Source organism: Podarcis erhardii, assembly GCF_964252035.2.
Source record: "Podarcis erhardii genome assembly, chromosome: 5".
Lineage (NCBI taxonomy): Eukaryota > Metazoa > Chordata > Lepidosauria > Squamata > Lacertidae > Podarcis > Podarcis erhardii.
In genome coordinates, this window is record NC_138509.1 from 78,420,660 (window position 1) to 78,437,166 (window position 16,507).

The 16,507-nt window shown below is 44.6% G+C and overlaps 1 protein-coding gene across 1 annotated transcript; it reads left to right on the forward strand.

Annotated features, from left to right (window-relative positions):
* The first annotated feature begins 3,244 nt into the window (after positions 1-3,244).
* RAP2B (RAP2B, member of RAS oncogene family) lies at positions 3,245-4,752 on the forward strand. Its single transcript, XM_081863112.1, has one exon. The coding sequence runs from the start codon at positions 3,301-3,303 to the stop codon at positions 3,850-3,852; it is 552 nt and encodes a 183-aa protein (XP_081719238.1). The 5' UTR covers positions 3,245-3,300; the 3' UTR covers positions 3,853-4,752.
* Positions 4,753-16,507: the final 11,755 nt, after the last annotated feature.

The window sequence follows — 16,507 nt, forward strand, 5'->3', positions numbered from 1 at the left end:
CTTTATGTATGTTAATCATCACTGGCTGATGAATGGGACCTGACTAGACTCTCCGTTGCCATGATGTTATTCCTGGAAAGCAGGGAGTGCAGCCTCCCAGTGAGAGCCAGTGTGGTGTAGTGGTTAAGAGCGGTAGACTTGTAATCTGGTGAACCAGATTCGCGTCTCCGCTCCTCCACATTCAGCTGCTGGGTGACCTTGGGCCAGTCACACTTCTTTCAAGTCTCTCAGCCCCACTCACCTCACAGAGTGTTTGTTGTGGGAGGAAGGGAAAGGAGATTGTTAGCTGCTTTGAGACTCCTTCAGGTAGTGATAAAGCAGGATATCAAATCCAAACTCTTCTTTCTCTTCCTCCCAGTGATCCTAAGCCACCCAAAACTTCATGGCAGAGGCCGAAGTGTGTCTCTCTTTGGCTCTACAATCCCGGGAACTGGTTGGAGTGGTGCGGTGTTTTTCATGCAGGGTAGAGACGAGGGAGCAAGCTCCTGTCTAACTGCTCCTTATTTGGTTGACGGATGGGGCCAAGCCATAAGTGACTTACCTGAAGTTTATTGCACACTAAACATAAATGGAGTGAATAGAATGAACATGTGGCTGCCACTGGCTGTACATTCTGTGAAAAAGCTCAAGCTGGCCTCTGCGTGTATTGAAAAGTGTGCATTTTACACAAATTAGGATGGAGGAAAATGGAGCAGCATGGCATGGCATGGAATGCAATGAGCCTATGGTCGAGAGTCCACAAGGTCCAAATGTGACGGAATCTGATGTTCAACCCACCCCTACTCCAAGATGAATATATCAGCTTGCAAGACAGTAAAAGGAAAAAACAGCGTCTTAATGAGCAGGCTTGCCTTCCTTGGAAGCTCTAAAGTGTTGTTGGAATAGTGGTTTTCAAACATAATGCATTATTATTCTGTCATTAGCAACCAGGGAGTGATGGTAATAACTCAGTAGATGTGAATAGAATAAGGAGGGAATCGATTACAAGGGAGAAGATGCAGCTTGTTGCTATTGTGATCTCTTTTCCCTGTGCAGTAGCATTTACTCATTGTATTTTTTACACTTATGCAATGCATTTGCAAATCTAAGGAAGCAAATCCCTTTATAGTGAGAGTATGAAAAGAGCAAAGGTTAGAAGGTGCAAGAATAATGGGTGACTTCCTTTTCTTTCTTTCTTAAATGGAACGTCTGATTGACAAAGAGGAATAGTGTGCACAAATTACGGCAAACAGTCAGGGTTTCTTGTAATTCAAACTGCAGCCAGTCTGATTGTTATTAAAAAGGAAGAAACAGAAAATAATCTTATCACATGGCAGCTGCCCCAAGTCAGACCCAAATGATTCATCTGTTATAATGCAGCTGAATGGAAAATAGATTTTCTAAAATTGATTAAGGACTAGAGTCTGTAGGTCATTAACCTTTGCCATAAACCAATACATATTTTGGAGAACTTTGCATTATTTTGTCGGAGTGGAAAACTGCCTATGTTCTCCCTCTCCTAACTAAATAATATTCACAAGACACCCTGATTGCAGATTAAGGGAGGTATACTCTAGCCTCAGCCATCAGCTAGAGCACCAAGGAACATTGAAGGCTGCAACCATTCACCTGGAAAGCACATCATGGCAAGGAGACCAACCTGGCCTCATCCATTGGCCAGTGAAGGAGCAGCTGCTTTCCTCTCCCCTCCACATTCTTTTTTCCTTTCCTATCATGTTCATTATATTGAGTCTATGGGCAGGAACTGCTTATATTTTAATATATGTACAACACTTGGGAAATACTAGGCTCTAAGTGTTTAATGGTTTTATTATTAAAGTTTAGGTTTATTAAATTTATATCTTGCTCCTACTACAAAAATTATCGAAATCTGAAAAAGAAGTTATCATTACAGATGCTGTATCGCTCAGTGGCACCAAAACTTGGGTCACCAACTGTTTTTTAACTACAACTCCCATCATCCCTAGCTACCAGAACCAGTAGTCAGTGGTGATGGGAATTGCAGTCCAAAACCAGCTACAGAGACCAAAGTTTGGGAAACACTGCTGCAGATGTTGTGTCCCATCTTCCATCAGCCCCAGGGTTCAGGGGCAATGGAAGTTGAACACCACCGGGCTCAGGCAGGAGTCGGATTCAAACCTGCTCCTTGGAGTCAGCTAAGCCGACTTCCTGCAGCCCTCGAGGGCTCCTCTCAGGGTGCACCGAGGCTTCCGCTTCCCATTGACCCGGCTTGCTTTTTCTCTCTCCCCCCCCATCCCATTCTTCTTTCCCTTCCCCGCCCCCAGCGCCGCCCACGCCGCTCATCCCCGTTTCCCACACTACCCGCCCAAACTTCTCGCGTTCGCGGGAGGGCGCGGAGGAGGAGGAGGAGCGCGCGGGGGAGGAGGCGGGGCGCGCCAGAAAGAAAGAAACAGCTGCTGCCGGGCCAATCCCCTTCCTCCAGAACCCCATCCACGAGGCAGCCCGCCGCCTGGGCCAATGAGCCGGGGCCGCTCGGCGAGCAGCGGGCCTGCAGCCAATCCGGAGCGGAGGAAGCGGAGCGAACGGGGCGTGCGCGCGTGATGTGCCGTCCGCTTTGCCTCTCCTCCTCCTCCTCCTCCTCCTCTCAGGTGGTTGGAAGGGGAGCGCCCCGGCGCCCAATGGGGTCGGCAGCCGAGGGAAGCGAGTGATTCACCGGAGGGCGTCGCGGGGCCGGCCGCTAGCGAAGAAGGAAGAAGAAGGAGGAGGAGGGATGGACCTGGCCAGCGGCGCCCCGAAGCAGCGCGGCGGGGCTCGTGCGGCGCGCGCCTCCTCGCCCAGCAGCTCTCCCCGCGGCCGGGACGCCACTGGAACCAGCGCGCGCCGCCTCCGCGCCGCCCCGAGGAGCAGCAGAAGCAGCAGCAGCCGCCGCTTCCCTTCTTCCTCCGCCTCCTCCTGGTCGCCGTCGTGCTTCTGAGGCGCAGCTCTTGCCTTGCGAAAGCGGCTCGGAGCTCCCGCCGCCGCCGCCGCCGGGGGAAGGCGGGCGCCTTTGCCCTTTTCACCCGGCCGCCGCTGCGCCCCTCCAGTGCCTTCCCGCGAAGAGAGGAAAGGGCGCCTCCGTTTCCGTCGAGGGGCGGCTTTCCCCCTGCCTGCCTGCCTGCCTCTCCCCTCCGTGCTTTCTTTCTTTCTTTCTTTCTCTCGGAGGGTGGGAGGGGAGCCGGAGAGCGCAGCAGCAGCAGCAGCAGCAGCAGCAGGCGGCGAGGGAAGGCGGCCGGCCAAGGCGCGCAGCCCGGCGCTGCTGCCCCCGCCGCCGCCGCCGCCGCCGCCGGCGCCCGAAGAGCCATGCGAGAATACAAAGTGGTCGTGCTGGGCTCGGGCGGGGTGGGCAAGTCGGCGCTCACCGTGCAGTTCGTGACGGGCTCGTTCATCGAGAAGTACGACCCCACCATCGAGGACTTCTACCGCAAGGAGATCGAGGTGGACTCTTCGCCCTCGGTACTGGAGATCCTGGACACGGCCGGCACCGAGCAGTTCGCCTCCATGCGGGACCTGTACATCAAGAACGGGCAAGGCTTCATCTTGGTCTACAGCCTCGTCAACCAGCAGAGCTTCCAGGACATCAAGCCCATGAGGGACCAGATCATCCGGGTCAAGAGGTACGAGAAGGTGCCCATGATCCTGGTGGGCAACAAAGTGGACCTGGAGGGCGAGAGGGAGGTCTCGTTCGGGGAAGGCAAAGCCCTGGCCGAAGACTGGAGCTGCCCCTTCATGGAAACTTCAGCCAAAAACAAAGCCTCGGTGGACGAACTCTTTGCAGAGATCGTCCGGCAGATGAACTACGCTTCCCAACCCAACGGGGACGATCAATGCTGCTCTTCCTGCGTGATCCTCTGAAAGGAGGAGAGGACATCACGACTGTATTGCTTTCTATTGTTTTTTTTTAATTTTCCCTTTTTTCCCTTGAATTAAAAGGTTTACAACACCATCACACACACACACACACACACACAGAGAGCGGCTGTGGCAGCAATGTTGTCCTCCTGTGAAATTCCAGCTTTTGCATTGCACCCGGATTCCTTCCAGGTTAGGGCTTCTTATGCTATTGCTGCTGGTGGTGGTTATCAGTGTCATGGGTATGCATTGTTTCTCGTTAACATCTGGTGAAAAAAATATACCCCACCCACTCCCCCTTACACACACACACACACACACACACACAAATCCCGTTGGAAGTGTGGCGCTTCCAACATATATATGCCATCCATTTGATTGTTGCTTATTTCTTGTAAGTACCTCCTTGCAGAGAGGGCTCTATTGGCAACCAAGAACCAGTGGGGGAGTTTTTTTGTGTGTGTGCAGAGAGAAGTGGGGGAATTAGCCATTGCTTTTAACAAGAGATGAAGGGGAGCAGCAGCGAAGGAATGATTGTGTTCCTGGAGGGGAGAAGAGAAGGGAAAGACCCCTCCACTTGCCAGTCCGAACTCCGCCAGTGACTAGGAAACTTTTGGCTCTTGCGGATTTCTATGCAAAGTTGGAATATTTGTTAACAAGCCTATCCCATCTGGAGAAGTATTGTACGTGTACTGCTTGGGACTTTTAATAACACTGATGCCAATATGGTGTGCGAGGTGCCAGAGAAGTGTCTGCTGATTTAATTGTGAAATCTTCTATTTTTGTTTACCTGCTGTATCGAAAGGGGGGGAATGGAGAGCATTCATTTATTTGTCTTTTTGGTTGTTTTTTTAAGAAAAGAAAATCGGCTGTGAAAACATAACAGATCTGCACAATTTTTAAGTTGTGTGTTTTGTGGGGTTTGGTTTGGGAAGGAGGGTGGGTGGGTGGGTGGGAGGGCTAGGAGATGGTTTAATTTAATTCGAGGGGGTGGGGGTTGGCAATAACCAATTTTGACAACTAGCTCTCTAAAGTACAAATACTTCCTAGAATGTGATGCAGGGCCAACAGGAGCCCTGTGTCTGTAGAGTGCCTTCAAAACAGCTGTTGCAGCCAGTGCCAACCTGTGGAGGTTCCAAGAATCCCATTATCTACTACTAAAAAAAACCCCTACTTAACCATTTCCTTTCTGTAATCATACAGAGCAAGCCAGAACAAAAGGGCCTATTATTAACAGAATTAATTTCTCTTATTTTCCATTTGAGCCTTTTTTCCAGTTTAGTTTCCATGGCGTTCAGGGTTTCTTTTTTTTATTAAAAAAAATTCAAGTTCGCAGGTATTAGCAATTTTATTTTATTTTTTATTTTGTGTGTGTGTGTTCTCCTTGTAAAAGATATACCTTCAACCAGCAATGAAAAGAATTGTAATGTGATGTACCTGGAAAACAGAATCTCGATAACTGTAATTTTAAATCCTGGACAGACATTTAATAGATGTTTTATTCATTTAAAAAAAAAATCTTTTAATACAGTTGCCATTTTTTTACAAAAAGAAAAGTTTTGTGGGTTTTTATGTATTGTGATTAAATGTGCAATCCTAGTAGATTGCAAATGGTCAGACACAAATAACTGCCTAAAAGCTTTGTCAGCCTGTTGCTCTTCAAATGTTTGGGCCAGAACTCCCATCAGCATAGTCTAGGGTCAGCAGTGTTGTAATCCAAAACATCTGGGGGGGGGGGCAGCACCAGGTTGGTGAAGCCTGGCCTAGTAACATGACTTGAGAAAAGGGATTTGCAGCCTGTGAGATTTGGTGTATACAGCTAATACTTTGAACTGATTTATAATGGTATTTTGAATCATCTAAATCAGTGCTCCTTGACCTGGGCTACCCAGATGTGGGTGGACTCCAAATCCCATCATCCACAGCAAGCGTAGCCCAATGCTCAAGCATGATGGGAGTCATAGTCTACCCACATCTGGTGTTTGAAGAGCACTGCCCTAAATTATATGTGCAGGTATGCATCAATGTTTTAAATACATTGCACAGCTGGATACTCTTCTAATTTGTTGTTGTGCATCCCAATTTTTAGCAGGTTCACTACAAGTAAAGCTACATGGAGCTCAGAGAAGCGGCCGTAAAATAAAAAAATATGAGTTACTTGCACTGTATCAATCATTAAAACATTTGGAAGTCAGAGGCTGAAATCCTAAGGAAGGCCCACTGAATTCAGTGGTAACTTCTGTGTAAATGCAGTTAAGAGTGCATTGCTCATCTTAAAACCCCTCATGTTTCCTGAATCCTCGAATGGGATGAAATGGTAATTTTGCCTCATTTGTGATCCAGCAATCAGTTAGCAGACTCATTTTGGAAGCTGAAAAAATGTGTTTCATTAGAAGAGACTTAACTGCTTCTCTATTCACACATTCATGTCAACACTCATGTATGAGGATGCGTTTTGCAGTGTGTGAGAAATGGTAGTGGAGTTAGTGCCTGAATACCAATCCCTTCTGGCAGTTCAAGGCATTTATTTTTAACAAGAACAAAAGGTGGTAGGTGTTCTTTGAAGCAGGCTATGGAAGTGGATAAATTAAGGGTCAATGAATATTTAATTGGTTAATTGAACTAAAACTTACAGTAGTTTGTTAAGTCTAGTAAGTAAATGAAAGAGAGTTCTACAATCTGGAAGTGGGTGCCTGCTGTTTGATTTGAAAGCTTGCCTGGTTTGCAGTGGGTTGAACTGGGAAGCAGGAAAGAAATTATTCTTGTTTAGAAAACTTCTTGTTTTTGGTGGATTCTTTATGTATCACGTTTAGTGAATTTGCATTGTGTCATTCTACTATACCAGATCATATATAGCATGATTTTAGTATTTTTAAAAACCTTTAAATAAAGGGAAGTTCAAGTCACCTTCACAGAGAAGTTCACAGTGTAGCCTATCTCAAAAGTTCATCTCCAGCTGTTTTTGGACTACGATTCCCATCATCCCTGACCGCTAGCTAGGGATAATGGGAGTTGTAGTCCAAAGACAACCCATGTTTGGGAAACCCTGGTCTAGGTTAACCTTGCAATATGTCTCCTAATGTTAACACTGTTGGACTTACTAAAGCAGATTTAATTGCCTGGAAACGATAAATAATCAAACCCCACAAACTTAGTTGCACCTTTGGCGTAGCAGTCCAGCCTTGCAAATGTGGGCAATGTTTAAGCACTGAAACCATTTCATGGTTTTGGTCTAACTGAGCTTGAGGCAGTGTCTTAATTTTGGAGCACTTTTGGATAGTGATGCTTAGTTTTGCTTATTCAGAAGCAGGTTCTGTTGAGCTCTGTGAGACTTTCTTCAAAATAAAAATAGTTCTCTTTGGGGTTTTTTTTTTATTTAAAAAAATTCCTTTGCATTTGCTGTGCTTAAGCCAGAAAGGGCATACCATAAAATAACAAGACTTTAGACTGCTCAGGTTTTGTGCTCATTTAGGTTCTCTCTAAAGGAAGTGACTATGATGCTCAGTTCAGAGTTCATCTTGTATCTGGTTACTCTTTATATTAAAAGAAAACATAATGCCATAGATTCAAGCCTACTGATGTTTACCAGAGAGGGATCCAACAAAAAGAGCATAGTGGGCTATCAAATACCACTTGTGTGAGGCAGTAATGAGAATGTGGTTTTTTTTCTTCTTAAGTTGTGCATGTGCTTCCTAAAGAGTTTTTTAAAAAAGGAACTTCCAGACCTACCTGACACACATTAGTAAGCGTTTTATTTGGGGAACTGTTCGAGAATAGTCACTTAAATGAGCTTGAAACTACAGGGGGCATAACAGGCCATAGACATAATTTTATCCTGACCAGAGTGTGGGGTATTGACCAGAGTGGAAGTGCAGTATTTGTGGAACAGACCCTGGACCTGCCACATGCAATCAGTTTCCAGAAAAAGCACAAAAGGAGAAGCATGTGCAGCCTGGATGCTGTTCGTGTGCATGTTCCAAAGCCTTGCTGCAGGGAAGCCTTGGTGGGATGCTGAAAATAGCCTATCATTGCCCGTGGCTGGAATGGATCCATCCTGGATTCCACAATTCACTCTGGATTCTCTTCCATGTTTCTCAAAGTCTGATCTTTGCTGTGCAAAAACCTCTGGAGCTGAACAGAACCAAATTCTCAGTTTGTTCCCTCTTGGCTAGCCCCACGCCCTGCGTTTATTATAACTGCAATGGCGCTTATTCATGTATTTGCTTCCACCAGAGTTGTTCATGCAGGCAGCACACAACTGACATAATGATAATGTAATAGTTGTGAGGCCTTAGAGGAGGAGGAGGAAGAAGTATATAGGCTATCAGTGCTCTTGGGACCTGGATAGTTTAATATAAGGAGAGGGGGGTTAACTGCTGCATCTGCTAAAGCAAAATTGCCAAAAACCATTCCTTCTTGGGAATTGCAGCCTTCTGCTTTAACTGCATTGTCAGAAGCATTTATCCAGCCTAGCATAATGGAAAGGAGAGTTAAACGCTGCCAAGGATGGAGGGGTTTCAGAATATAGCTTGTGTAATGCCCCATTTGCTGCTACTGCTCACTGAGATTTTCTCAGTTGCTCACCTTTTCCAATCCAGGCCTTGCTGGTCTTCAAATCATGGCCCAGGGCAGAGATTGCAAAACAGTGACGTTCATCTGTATAAACATAAAAATGTATATTGGACCTGTTCGATGGAGTAAGACCGTGAACATTTTCAGCTCCACTTGCAATTTATAAGATAGGTCTTCATTCTCCTGTGCAAACAAGCGTTGGGCCAAAGACACTTGGTCTGTGGTGATGATCCGGTAATCTTTTACAATAAGCTGTTGTATTTTAGGAGAGTGTTGAACAGGATGGGGGCTCAGGTTAGATACTTGTGTTTTAGAGAGATCATGGGAATCCGGCAGGAAATCTTGAAAGCAGGAGTGGCCATTCTGTGGAATCTTAACAATTTTTAAATACAGTAAAGGTATGGCAAGAATGTTGTGCAGTTCTACTCATAAGGAAAGTAGCATTTCTTTTTAAGTGAAACTGGGAGCAGATGCCAGGACTTACTGCAGCCACCTGCATTATATTCAGTTATGGAGGCCCCCCCCCTGAAAAAAGTAAAATTAGCTTTTTGGGGAAGTGGATAGGGGAGTTGAGCAAAAAGCAGGTCACCTAATTTGCACAAGCAGAGGCTATTTCTGCTAAGGCAAAGCCACCATTGGTTGCAACCCATAATAGTTGTGTTTGATGTTGATTTAAAAAACCGTATAGATCTTCAGAGATTGTACGCCCCAAGGGTAGAACTGTGGGTGTCTTTATAGTCATCCTGTCTTTCTGAACTGTTGGAGACGAAAAAGAAACACTTAAGAGTAGCTGTACTTTGATGGACAGTCTCCATTTATATATGATTTCAACTTCAGATTGTATAAAGAATAGCTTAGGCAGGCAGGTCATTATCACTACAGCCTCGGTATTTGTTATGTTATGGAGATGGTATCTACTGGTACAGGAAGCGTGCTGGCTTGTGGGGTGTGGGTTGGTTCCTTCACTGAATGGAAAATCTTATCTGTGATCTCTGACTGAGCCGCTTGTATTCTTATAGGGGCTTCTCAGACATTTGGAACTGAAATACTCTCAGCACCACATTTCATGAAGACAACCTGTGCTGAAGTATGTTCAGGTTTTACTTTCAATCACTTGCCAAATTATTAAGGGTGGTACCTTGACTAAGACATATTCTGCATAGGCACACTGAAATTTATGGATTCTTGATAAACTTCCGCCAGCATTCAAAGCAATGAACTTTCCTACGACATTGCATTTTCTCTCTCGTTCTTTTAAAGAACCAAACAGAATGTAGTGAAGAGGGATGGATGTGTCTGTTGCAGATTATGAAAGTGGCTTCAGGAATTTATAATTTGAGGCAGAAGTGAAACTCAGTTGAGTAGGTGTTTTCAGCTACTTAGTTTCATGCATTTTCTAGGGTGCTTTTAGAGTGTGAAAGGGCTTTGTAATCTGTCTGGTCATTCATCGTTCATAAACCCTCAAGATAAGTCAAACAGCTCCACCATAAAGTTGCAAATTATAGGCTGATGGTATTACTCAGGCTGTGCCATTCCTGTACACACCTGGTAGTAAGTTCCATGGGACTCAAGTCAGACTTATTTTTGAGTAGACATGAGTAAGGATGTGCTCTCATTGAGTTTGTGGCCAAGCAGCAGTTGAATTCAGTCTGACGTGCTTTCTGCTATAATACTTGTTACTGAGCATAATTGTGTGTCAAGGGGTATTGCTTTGGGACAATATCGGGTAAAGTTATGCAGTGTGCCATGAACCAGGAGGAAAATTGTTTATACTAATTTATACACTTGATACATCACTTTCTCCAAGGAACTCAGAACAGCTTTTTCATAGTTCCCAAATGCGCCCATATCTAGGGATGCATGAGGAATTTGGGTGTTTCAGTTTCCAACACAAACTGACCTGATCTTCCCCTCCTGGACTACTGTCTAGATTGAGATGTAGCTATCTATTGGATTTCACACTTGGAAAACATCAGGAAAATACTGTTATAAATATATTTGTAAAGGTATTTTGAGAAGTTCAGAGATGCATATTTTGAGAGAAATGTACATTTAAAGGCAAAGTTATATTTTAAATCGGGGCAGTCCAACGTCTGGCCCAAGAGTCACATGCAACCCTCAATGTCTTTTTGGGTGGCTCTCAGCAACACCCTTGCCCACAGATCTTGTGCTGTTTTCCCAAAGCCAGTTAGTGAGGTACTGGGCTTTGGGAAGGAGGCGTGAGGGTTCTGCCAGTGTCCTGGAGTCCCCCCACCTCCTTTCTAAAGCCTAGTTAAGGCTCTCCCACCTTTGGGAAGGAGGTGGGAGGGCCCTAAGACTCTGCTAGAGCCTCACACTTCTTTCCCAAAGTCCAGCATCTTGCTTAGGCAGCTCTGGGATGCCTGAGGGCTTGGGATGGGACAAGTTCTGGCCTCACTCCCTGCACCTGCGCAACAAGGCAGTGTGCAGCCTGTGGGTTCTGTGTTGAAGTTCTCTTGTAGCTCACCTGGTACAAAAAGTTGGGCTTGCCCTATTGTAAATTGTGGGTGTCTGCATCCAAGTGGCTTCCCAGGCCAGCCTCCTTTATTTCAGCAGTAAAGGGTAAAGGGACCCCTGACCATTAGGTCCAGTTGTGGCCGACTCTGGGGTTGCGATGCTCATCTCGCTTTATTGGCCAAGGGAGCCGGCGTACAGCTTCTGGGTCATGCGGCCAGCATGACTATGCCGCTTCTGCTGAACCAGAGCAGCGCACGGAAACCCCATTTACCTTCCCGCTGGAGCAGTACCTATTTATCTACTTGCACTTTGACGTGCTTTTGAACTGCTAGGTTGGCAGGAGCAGGGACCGAGCAACGGGCGCTCGCCCTGTCGCGGGGATTTGAACTGCCAACCTTCTGATCAGCAAGTCCTAGGCTCAGTGGTTTAACCCACAGAGCCACCCACGTTAATGCAACTTCGAATTAGTCTCCCAAGTTATCTATAGGCACTAATAGATGTTTGATTTCATAGACTGGATTCCCAGCCTTGTGTTTGTCTCCAGTGTTGAGAATGGAGTCAGGCAGAAGTGTTTGGCAAGGCAGTGCTTTGCCCATCCACTGCCACCACTTCTCCTCTGTAACATTTTCTAACCATAATTTTGGCACTCGTTTTGGGAATCACTCCTTGCTCTTTTTCACTTGATCAGGAAATCCAATACTGGGGCTGGGTGAAGGGGAAGAGATTGCAGAGTTAAGGCTGTGGGAAGGATTAAGCACACCTCTTACCTGCTAATTTTCCTTTGCAAATGGGATCCCAGATTGCCTGTTGGAAGCGAACATGGGCTTAGGAATCCTGTGTTTGCTACCAAATGTTTAGCTCCAACCTAAGCAAGCTTAATTTTAGATGCCAGATAAAATAAATCTATCTAAACAACATTCAATTTCAATACCATTTTATTTTCAACAGGACAGCTTTTCCTTTTGTTCCATTGAATAACATGCCATTCACTGATTGGGAAAGTTATGTCTAAGTTGCTTTTCTTATCAAATTATGACCAGTTTAAATCCTTCTTTGTCATACACTTATCTTATAAGGAAGCATTCCCACCATTCAGACTTTGACAAAGATGTGTCGTAAGTAATAACAGACATTTGAAATAGCCCTTAGCCCTGTTTGGGTCAACCAAATGTCCTTGAGTCATAACAAGAGACCTACAGCTGATCTCTACTTGTATTGGGAAAGGAGCAATAAATTCTTGGGTGTTTTATTGCAATTTCTTGATACATATTGAGTAAGATTTCAAAAGAAAGTTGCTAAATTTGTAAAGAAACATTTTCTCTTCTAAACTGTGTATGTTTGACCACGATATAATTTGTGCAGCTCTTTTCTAACGGAATACCTTTTGTTCACATAGGCAGAAAATGTTTTTTTCCATGCCCATCAGAGCTGGAGTAAGACATGCTGAGCCCTAGGCTATGTCAAAGTTAGGAAGCTGCATAGTTTTAGCAAAAAGAAGAAGAAAAGTGCATTAGTCTAACAGAAAAGCCAATGCAAATAGAAATAATAAAGTGTTAGGACTTCCGGGTTGGCGCCATCGCCGAATGGCGGACTCCCTCCGAGCTCCGGAGGGAGCCTGCTCAGCAGGGGTTGAGTCCCGATGCGCCGGCGATGCGGGGACCCTCAAAAACCATGGGCGCTGAAACCCATGGACTTGGTGACTCGGCGGGCACCGTTTGCGCCCCCCCCGACCCGCGAAGGAGCCTTTTTAAAGGCTACGGAGCGGGGGACGGGGGGTGTGTGGTGCTATGAGTCCTCTGCTTCCTCTGCCGAGCGAAGCCGCATGCCATTCGACGGAGAGCGCTGACTTCTTCTATTGAAGATTTGGACTTAAAAGAACAACCCGTGAGTAATTGGGAAATCGGATTTAAAAGAATTTTTTTAAAAAAAAAAAAAAATTGGGACGAGCGGGGGAGGTGTAAAAAGGAAGTCCGTCTCCCCCCTGTTGTAGAGGATTTAAAGCAAGGATTTGACAACTAAGATCGAGAGCTATTTTATATTGATAAAGTTATTAATTTCACGATGGAAAATTATAAGACTGTGCTGGAGGAGAAAAGTGGAACGTGTGAGCTAAAACGTAACCCCCCCGGGAACCGGAAGCGATCCGTGAGAGCGCCTGGTGAGGAGAAATAGAAGCTTTGACAGCTGTCAAAGGAGCTGTCAAAGTTGAAGAATAAAAAGAGAACTTTGTTACGAGGACTTTGCCGGTTATATTTGTTACAATTTGGATATAAATTGCTGAAAACAAGGGATAACAAGTTACTTTGACTGTTGGGTGTGATCTGGAAGGAAACTGAGTTACCATAATCCCTCTAGAGGGGCTTTGGGACACTACAAGTATTGCTGTACGCATGGAATTGAATAGGACTTTTTATCTCCTGGGAAAACTGCAGAAATGGAACATTATTTTGTCTACAGAGGTCTCTACACTAAAGGAGACAATAGATCTATCTATTGAAGAATGGAAGGGACTTGAGTAAGGTTTTGTTCCTGAACAAACAAAGCCTCTGTAGAGGAACTAGAAACTTTTGGAATTAGAACATTTTTGCAGTGGAGCAGGAAAAGAAACCAGAGGAAAGTGAGGAAAGAGAACAACAAGAATTGGATAAAGCTGGAAGTGGGAACATTTGGGACATCCAGACTTAAAAGGTCTAAAGAAATAAAATTGGAGTTTTACTCTTAAACATAGAAATCTGGATGGAAAAAATGGACCTTCTTGAGATAGAGTCCTTCCAAGATTGGATGTTCGAAATTAAAGACAACCAAAAAGATGGCAAAGACTATTAAAAAGACGGCAAAGTGGAGTTGTGAGGGATTTGGGCCTAGACGTGGGATCTCCAGGACGACAGCAGACATTGATGGACATTGGGGAACGTAACTGGGAAAGGGGGGAGGGAAATTTGGAATCCAAAGGGTGTAAAATTATACTTTGTTTTTTATTTTTATTTTATTTTATTCTGTTCTGCATATTAAAAAGGGGAACTTGTGGAAGGGAACAGGGGTCGATTTTAGGGGATAAAAAAATATTTTTAACATTGGGCCAATGATAATAAGCTTAAAATTTGGGGTAAGAACTTGCTGAATTCATCTGAAGGAATTGGAATACAAGAGGGGGTGGGGTGGGGAAGTCCTGGAAAGATGTTAATGAAAATAAGGTTTAAAAGTAAATGTTCTATTTTTTCTTATTCATTTTTCTGTTATATTTGGAAATTTTCAATAAATATTATTAAAAAAATAAAAATAAAACCTTTTTCAAATCCCCCCCCCAAAAGAAATAATAAAGTGTTGTAGTTGGACATAGACCAGTACAGAGGGGAGGATGTAAGAGAAGACTAAGAATCTAAATAAAATGTATTTATTTTTTAACCAATTGTGTAAAACTTGAAATGTAGACTTTTTAATTTAGAAGTCCCTCATAATCTGAGGCCCTAAACTGTGGTTTACTTAACTTGTGCATAAATCTAACCTTGATACCTATTGGTGTACTTGGACACAGTAGCAGATGGGATAGACCATCTATATATCAGTTGCTCTAGACTAGACTAAAGTATTCTGTAGCAAAGAACTTGTGGATTGTATTTGGAGCAGCAGCTATAAACCTGTATAATCTGAGGAGAAAGGAACAGACAAATTTTGTCTTTTCTCATATCAGGCTTTGAATATATCAAGGGGACATTAGACCAAACATACAGAGTAAAAACTTCCTTAGAACCACACAGCCAATCAGGGTATGTGCTACCTCGGCAAAGATCATGCTACTCCACCCAGTTGTTCAGCAACACACCCACCCCCCTCCTGTCTAGTTAACTTTAAGACTAATCAAATTAACCCTTAAATTACAAACTGAATGATCCCTGCTTTTGTATTTCCAACAGTTTGACAAACCTTTTTTTCTGGTAGAGTAAATGTTTAAGTAGGGATGCAGATGGCGCTGTGGGTTAAACCACTGAGCCTAGGACTTGCCGATCAGAAGGTTGGCGGTTTGAATCCCCGCGATGGGGTGAGCTCGGTCCCTGCTCCTGCCAATCTAGCAGTTCGAAAGCACGTCAAAGTGCAAGTAGATAAATAGGTACCGCTCCGGCGGGAAGGTCAACGGCGTTTCCGTGCGCTGCTCTGGTTCGCCAGAAGCGGCTTAAGACATGCTGGCCACATGACCCGGAAGCTGTACGCCGGCTCCCTCGGCCAATAAAGCGAGATGAGCGCTGCAACCCCAGAGTCGGCCACGACTGGACCTAACAGTCAGGGGTCCCTTTACCTTTTTAAATGCTTAAGTAATGGGCTTTTAAAACGTGTTGTTGCAATGATAAGAACTGCTGGATTTCTCCTTGCTATGCGACTGTTGATGAAGTCACAGGAGACAGGAAAGAAAACTTGCAACTTTTTTGAAATGAATATATCTTCTGAAGGGTGCAGCAGTCAAGCCTGATTATTTAAATGTTAAGGAACTGGTGCAGTGTAGTGTTCAAGAGAATGAGCTACAGATCCAAAGGTCCCTGGTTCAAGTTCCACCTCAGACATTAATTCATTGGTGGTTACACTCTCTCAGCCTTATGGGGATAATATTACTGTCGTCTTGCCTTATGGGGTTGTCGTTAGGATTGCAATGAGGCAATGTGTGTGAAATGCTTTCAGTGCTTGAAAACACTGTACTGTATTAAGAATCACAGCGTTGTTAAAATAAGGAGAGGTCAGTATACTTTGATCTGCAGGATCCAATAATGCTCAGTTTGCTGTATCTGGAATGAAACTCTCCATGGCTTCTCCCTGATTTTAAATAAGAGAGGAACACTGAAAGAAAGTCACTTGGAAATATTGCTTCTGGTATAATTAGCCCATTGGTGGATATGAACTCTGCCGTGTAGATTAATAATGCACATTTGAAATGAGAGCACTAGGTATATATTTTGGATGCTAATTTTGTGTGGCTGTAACCTCTGATAACACGTTTGCAGACAGCACTTTACAGATTTAATCCCCAAAGGGCCAACTAGCAATGTTGAGGGCAGATAGTTGAAAAACTGCCTAGCCAGTATTAGTGACAGGTGGAAGATTAATGCCTTCATAATGCCCACGAGTTAAGTTTCATATTTTGCAATATAAGGCCGCTGCTGGAATGTATTAATACGGCTACTGTAGAAACCTCTGAGTGGATTGAGAAAAGTTGTTTAACCAGGGCTTGGGTGCCCTTTTAAGCTTGGGGCATCTTTATTTGCAAGTGTGTAATCCGTCAGTAACAAACTCAATGAAGAGTAATCATGAAGTAGTTCACTCTTGGCCCCTGCAAATCTTCCTCATTTAAGCCTTGCTGATGATATAATGAAGAAATGGGCACTGTTAAGGTTTGGGAATGCTGAGACTGGTACAGGAGGTGGCTGCAGCAGTTTCTTGCTTCCCCCTTAACAAGGCTGCCCCTTCCTTCTGTTTGTAGTATGATCACTTGCCCTCAGGCAATTCAGAAGTGAACCCTCTTGCTCACCCTCTTCCCCTGCTTGGCCAAGTCTGTCTGGCCACACAGGAGAGACCTAAACAAATATAGTCTTAATGGAAGGGGAGCCACTGAAATCAATGAGAC

What these genes read in the sequence shown, in the direction of transcription:
- RAP2B (XM_081863112.1), top strand. Translation starts at nt 3,301, where the DNA reads ATGCGAGAATACAAAGTGGTCGTGCTGGGCTCGGGCGGGGTGGGCAAG.